At 39.5% G+C, this 7,258-nt stretch overlaps 1 protein-coding gene across 1 annotated transcript; it reads right to left on the reverse strand.

Moving 5' to 3' along the window:
* Positions 1–351: 351 nt before the first annotated feature.
* Positions 352–1,299, reverse strand: LOC124504654 (olfactory receptor 6M1-like). The gene has a single exon (XM_047070121.1). It carries the CDS (start codon positions 1,297–1,299, stop codon positions 352–354), a length of 948 nt encoding a protein of 315 aa, XP_046926077.1.
* Positions 1,300–7,258: the final 5,959 nt, after the last annotated feature.

Consider the following 7,258-nt stretch of genomic DNA (forward strand, 5'->3'; position numbering starts at 1 on the left):
AAAGCATAAACTATTTCCTACTTTACCGATGAGTAAACTAAGGTTCAGATAGGCTAAGTTTCATGGGATAAAAAAAGAATAGAGCCAGGCTTAAATTTCAGATTTTTGACATAAGTATTTGTCATTAATTTATGTTATCCTGTGCATGAATTGCCCAAAAAGGGCTCAAACATATTATTTTCTCTATGCTCGAATTGTCTGCTCTGCACCTTGACTACAATACTTTGTATCTGATGTGACATGAAGCCTTTTTATATCTTCCCACAAATCTGTGATTTTATGGTCTTCAAGCATGCTTTTCTCCACAGAGTCCAAGAGTTGAAAAAAAAGCCATTCTTAGCAAACGAACGTTCAGGTTCTCTTGTGTAATAAGGATATAATTTTGTTGATTGCTTCTCTCAAAACTTCTTTTACCTTTTCATTTCTCAGACTGTAAATGAAAGGGTTCAGAAGAGGGGTCACCATTACAGTCATGACAGCAGTCACTTTGTCAAAATCCAGTGAACGGCTCTGGCTGGGCCTCACATACATGAAGATGTTGCTCCCATAGGCAATGGAGACGACCGTGATGTGAGAAGCACAGGTGGAAAATGCCTTCTGACGTCCTTGGGCTGAGGGGATGCGCAAAATGGTAGAAATGATGTAGGTGTAAGACACAATGGTGAGTACCAGCGAGGTCAGGAGGACGAGGGAAGATAAGAGGAAGTTTATCATCTCAATGAAATGAGTGTCTATGCAGGCCACCTGTAGCAGAGGGGCAATGTCACAGAAAAAATGACTGATTTCTTTATAACAGTAGGGCAGTCTGGACACCACAATAATTGGGCACAGCACTGAGAAGAAGGCTCCTACCCAGCATCCCAGAACCAGTAGGAGACAGACGTTGCTGTTCATGATGATGGTATAGCGCAGGGGGTTACAGATGGCCACATAGCGGTCAAAGGACATCACCGCTAGGAGGATAAACTCCACTGTCCCCAAGAAAAAGAAGAAGTATATTTGAGTCATGCAGCCAGCAAAAGATATGGTCTTCCTGTCCTCTAGAAGACAAGCTAATAGCTTTGGGGTAACTGAGGTAGTGTATAAAATGTCCAGAAATGACAAATTACTGAGGAAGAAGTACATTGGGGTTTGGAGGCGATTATCAGCCCATATTAGGGAAATGATGACAATGTTTCCTGTGAGAGTTAACATGTAAATAAACAAGAGGACCACAAAGAGGGAGATCTGAAGCTTCCGGATAACAGGGAAGGCAGTCAGGGTGAATTCAGTCACTGTGGTCTGATTTTGCATATCCATGGCATGCAATACTTAGTGGGCAGCGCTTCTCTGAAAAAAAATTATGGAAATGAAAATCAGCTTAAATGAGTTTTCAACTCTCAGTATCAGTGATAAATGTAAAGTAGTAAAAGCTTTGAATGAAGTGTCAGAGTGATTTCATCCTGCCACTCACTCTAATATAGAACCTTGGATAAGTTACATGACATCTTCTAACCTTGGTATTCTCATATTTGACATTTTTGGTTGAATGACATTTTCTCCATGGTCATCTCTTGGACCCCGTGCTCCTTCCCTTCTCTCTTTCATTTTTCCTGATCTACCGTTTCCCTGGCTAAGTTCTGTGCTTGAGAAGAGAGAATCCTTAACTGAGAATCCCGTCAGTCCATTTGCAAAATGGTAAAAGGGAATGTTAATAAAAGTTGAGTTACTTTTCTCCAAGTCATTTCAACCCTTCAGGTATCATCTACATAAAGGAGCAGAAACTACGAAACTGACCAAGAGCATCATATGAAAGAGAACCTGTCTTGGTCTCTCCTCACATTTGTGATTGGTATCGCATGAGTCTTAAGGTGATCTCTGGTTGTCCCTGAGTTGTTCTGATGTGATAATAATTGATCTCCATAAGGCCACATAGTTTTTCTTTGTTTTTATTTTTTATACCGGTATAAGGTTTTGATGTCTACACTGTTACAGAGCAAGTAGGTGCATATATATGGTTCATCATTGGCATAACCTATTTCAGACATTTGAAAAACCTCTACTGGGAAAATGATCAGTGTGTTTCTTTTTTGTTCCCTGCAATGCCATGTGTATGGCAGGATCCAAAAGAATACCAAAGCTTTTCCCTTCCATTCCTTGACTGGGGATTCTTACAGGTTGTCTTAAATTGGTCTCTTATACCTCACATTGTTTTCAGCACTTTGGACAATCAGCTTGTTAATAGTAGTGAAAGAAAGTGAATGCAGATGATGTTGTTGGAAATGCTCATCTTGGAATACGGCTCAGGGGTGCTGCACATGTACTACGTGTCTGTATAGTTCAGTGAAGCTGAATTTATTTTGTAGCTAATCCTTTAGTTTTATGTTAAAATGAAATTGGTTCAAATGACCAATAATGAACCTGAACTAGGTTGTCTCTAGGTGTGGAACCCACTGAGTTCGTCCTGAAAGAAGGTCACTTTCTTTTTCTGAAATGTAATTCCTAGGAGTATTTTTCTTTTTTTCTTTTTTCTTTTTTGTTTTGAACTTGTTTTATTTTTTATTTTTTTAAATGTACATCCAAATTAGTTAGCATACAGTGCAACAATGATTTCAAGATAGATTCCTTAGTGCCCCTTCCCCATTTAGCCCACCCCCCCTCCCACAACCCCTCCTGTAACCCTCAGTTTGTTCTCCATATTTATGAGTCTTTTCTGTTTTGTCCCCCTCCCTGTTTTTATATTATTTTTGTTTCCCTTCCCTTATGTTCATCTGTTTTGTCTCTTAAAGTCCTCATATGAGTGAGGTCATAATGATTTTGGGCTTTCTCTGACTAATTTCACTTAGCATAATACTTTCCAGTTCCATCCAGGTAGTTGCAAATGGCAAGATTTCATTCTTTTCATTGCCAAGTAATACTCCACTGTATATATATACCACCTATTCTTTATCCATTCATCCATCAATGGTCATTTGGGCTCTTTCCATACTTTGGCTATTGTTGATAGTGCTGCTATAAACATGGGGGTGCATGTGTCCCTTTGCAACAGCACACCTGTATCCCGTGGATAAATGCCTAGTAGTGCAATTGCTGGGTCGTAAGGTAGTTCTATGTTTAGTTTTTTGAGGAACCTTCACACTGTTTTCCAGAATGGCTGCACCAGCTTGCATTCCTGTAGGAGTATTTTTCCTTGAAGACTTTTGTTTTTGATGGATTTCCATTTGAAAAGTTTGCTGTGACTTTTCTGGTCCTTGTAGTTGCTCATTATTTGTATTCACCATTCATTTATTTCAAGACCAAACTGCTTTTAAGTAATCACAGGACCATAAAGGGTCTGATCTATTGAAATAGGGTCTTGGTACCAGCCGGTGCGTTTCCACCACTAATACGATAATATTGTTCCCTCCCCCCACTGCTGCTGCACCCAGGTAACAAACTTCCAGACTGATTTCTACAGCACAAGAAGGCATAACCATATCTGGGTGGACATGTGTTAATGTTACTAAGATCTAATACAAAGACAGAATAGAGCATGGTATGTGTACAAGTAGAAGTGCTTTGAAATTCCCTTTCATTTCCCCCTTCCCGCCCTCCTTACTGACAACACCAGAGATGAGTGGGTGTTAAGACACACTGATGTGCATTCTCACGAACTGCCTGTCATCTACTCCATTGTTCCTTCCATTCATCTAGCCAATTGTTTCACAACATCTGTACTGTCATCGTTTTCCTTCTTGCCTCTGTAGTCTTTGATGAGCCTGATGGGAGCTTGATTCCTGTCTGGTATTGTAAGAGTCAGACAGTTTGGGATCTTCAAAAACACTGTGCCAGGTTTTAATATGGAGAATCTGGAAGGGTTGGACACAAATAGAATTGCTCTTTGCCGTGGTTGTCATTGGGTCATATAGGACTGGAAAAAAGAGGCCTGGAGAGCTTTCTGTTCTGCTGAGTAAGGGTCAAATAAACTTCTGTGAGACGAACTAAAGCTGTAGCATTGCTCTCCTTTGGGCAGTCTCTTCAGTTCATGATAGTGGAAAAGAACTTGGCTTCTCTAGAAGCCAAGTTGGTCTTCTCTAGACGACCTCTGTGCTCTCCAGAGCCCATCATGTCTAAGGGGAAATGGTTGTGGATTAGACCATCTGTGTCTGACAATTTAATTATAAGTTTGCCAACTTAAGGCTTTCATTGGGGGAGGGGAGATTTTTTTCTTCATTATCATTTGTGGATCCTTAAAAAATGGCATTGAATTGCATATTTGCATGTTTCAAGATGCCGGATTTAGTGAGATAAATGTGGACTAATGGAAAAATCATAGCAGATTTTCAGTCGGAGAACCTGTGTGGTTTACTTTTTTCTCTTGTGGCCACTTGAGTGAGTGGCCTTTAATGAGACTCGTAAGTACCCTGTCTTGACTGTTTCTCTCTAACGTGAGGATGATGACACTCCAGGTTCCGGTCCTCAGCTAGGGCCCAGCCCAGTAATGTTTATATACTTGGCGTTCAGTACATGTTTGTTAAGAACATGGGGATGGGGAAGCAGAAACAGAAAAGAACTAAGATGTAGTGGGGAATGGGGGTGAGAGATAATTGGGGATCTTTGCTGCTGTCAGTAAAATGTGACAAAGTTTAATTGTAACTGAAGTACATTAAAAACTTTCATCTTCAGACTTAGGGTAGAGCTCTAATACTTGACGTCTGCTGACAGTAGAAGTTTTGGGAAAGCAGTCATTACACTTTAATTCGTCAAATATACATGTAAACAAATGTAGTGAGACCCAAACTGCTTAACATATAAATACGGATAATTGCATATTATAGGATACTTACATCACGCGGATTGTCGCACAGTCGGTATTTTCTCCATTCAAGTATGTTAACAAACTCAAATCTGGGTGTGTTTTTCCTCCTGCATCCCATCCGTTTTTCTTTAAATTCTGTTATTGCTTCAGTGTTGGATTCTGTGTAAATCTCAGTCTTAGCCTGAGTCTGTTTTCCCACGTGGTACTTAACCGCCCTTTCAGAACCACACCAAATGGTTATTCGCTGTTTGCTGAAGTGTTCCATCCGTCTTCCTCTGAATGGAAAACAGTCCTTTTTAGTAATTTCTATCAGTTTTTTTCAGTTCTTTTTTGTATTTCCACAGAAAAATTTAAATCTTGACTTACACCAGGATGAATCCAAGTGGTATATTATCATTTAATCTTTCATGTTACACGTCCAGTGAGTCTCCATCTCAGGTATTCCTGAGTTTCAAGTAATGTGGACTCTGAAGCACGTTTTTGCCAAGAAGAGCAGAAGAGTGAGGTTTGGCGATGAATGGGGGAGTCCCACCCAACCGAATCACGAGCAGGTCCTCTGACTCCTATTTTGGATCTCTGGCAAAAGTGACCAAAAGCTTCTCAAATTTCAGTTGGGTTTTTGTTTCTTTGTTTGGTTTTCGTTGCAGGAATGTAATTTCCTCTCTATTTAGTGAATTTCTCTTTCTTTTGTGGATGCACCCAGAAACGTGGAATTATTCAAACACAGGACGTTAGAGCAGAAGAGAACTCCACAGGCGGATGAGTCAGCCGGCCCCCAAATGTCCTGCAATGTCTCCACCAAGGTACCGTCCGGTGATGCTAAACTCACTGTTTCTTGGGGCAACTCATTCTACCCTCATGGGCCTGATTGTCAGGAGAATTCATATTTGCTTTCACTGGAACATCTCTCTGAACTGTCACCCTTTGTTAGGTCACCCCTGTTCACTTATTGGGGATTTTGTGACTTGACTGTAAATGTAACCGTCTTTATTTATTCTCTCCAGAAAATAACATTACTCTGCCTCTATTGAATATGAACTTTGATAGTTAATGAGATTCTGTGTTCACCTTCAGAGATTTGGTTTACAATGGCACCTGGGATTATGGCATAAAAAAAGGTTAATTATGACTACTGCAATCACAGAACATGAGAATTGAAGTAACAAATCTGTTATAATGTTAAGGTCTCCTGGGAGAATCTCTTGGTTGTTTATTTTATTTATTTAAAGAGAAACTTATACAGCTGCTTTAAAACCTCAGGGAACTAGAAACTTGGAAAACTTCAAACACATTTTTTTTTTTCTGAAATGATCGTAGTGTATTAAAATAAGCTGTAAGAGCGATGAACCATTGGAATCTACCCTAACAGCCAAGAGTACACTTTACTCACTGTGTGTTAGCCAATATGAAAATAAATTATATTTAAAAAATAAAGATTATGCAACAAAAATAAAATGAAATTGACAAAAAAGCTTGCGGTTGCTTTCCAAACATAGATTATTTATGTAGATTTTATGTCTATGTACATATTTCTTTTTTTTTATAAAATTTTTTTTTTTTCAACGTTTATTTATTTTTGGGACAGAGAGAGACAGAGCACGAATGGGGGAGGGGCAGAGAGAGAGGGAGACACAGAACCGGAAACAGGCTCCAGGCTCTGAGCCATCAGCCCAGAGCCCGACGCGGGGCTCGAACTCCCGGACCGCGAGATCGTGACCTGGCTGAAGTCGGACGCTTAACCGACTGCGCCACCCAGGCGCCCCGTCTATGTACATATTTCAATTGATGTGTGATGTACAAATAATAACCAGTTTAAGGGTACAGTGGTTGAGGTTTGGCACGTCTTCACCAGAAGATACCACCAGTGCCATTATGACGGTTTACAATATTTCCATTATCTTAGAAACACTCCTGTACCCTTTTGCAGCAAAAATGTTCCCCTCCCCACCTCTGCCCCTGATAACTACCAACGCATTTCCTGTCAATGTAATTTTGAATTTTCTAGAATTTTATCTAAATGCAGTCTTACTGTGTATAGTCTTTTGTGTTTCTTTTCTTCACTTAATCAGATGCTTTGAGATTAATCCATGTGTTTCTGGTATCACAAGTTTCTTTTTTTGTATTCCTGGAGGATTATCTATTATATAGATTGTGTAGATATATCACAGTTTGTTTACCTAGTCACCAGATGATGGACACTTGGGTGGTTTTCACTATTTGTCCATTTTGCATCAAGCCCCTCTGAACAGTGGGTCCATGTTTTTATGTGAATATTTATTTTCATTTTTCTTGGAAACATTCCTAGGAGTAGAATTGCTATGTTTTATGGTAAGTATATGTTTAACTATATAAGAAACTGCCATGGTGTTTTCCAATTTTATTTTCATTTCCTTTTCATCTTATTAGTTGTTTTTGGCTTTCTAAAAAACATTTTTAACATTTATTAACTTTTGTGAGAGACAGAGTGCAAGTGGGGAGGGA

The sequence above is a fragment of the Lynx rufus genome, unplaced genomic scaffold (assembly GCF_022079265.1).
Source record: "Lynx rufus isolate CCGP_SWC_20201006 ecotype Redwood Valley unplaced genomic scaffold, mLynRuf1.p SCAF_9, whole genome shotgun sequence".
NCBI classification, from domain to species: domain Eukaryota; kingdom Metazoa; phylum Chordata; class Mammalia; order Carnivora; family Felidae; genus Lynx; species Lynx rufus.

Bases quoted from the DNA above. Each gene is read 5' to 3' on its own strand.
- LOC124504654 (XM_047070121.1), bottom strand. From the start codon at position 1,299: ATGGATATGCAAAATCAGACCACAGTGACTGAATTCACCCTGACTGCC.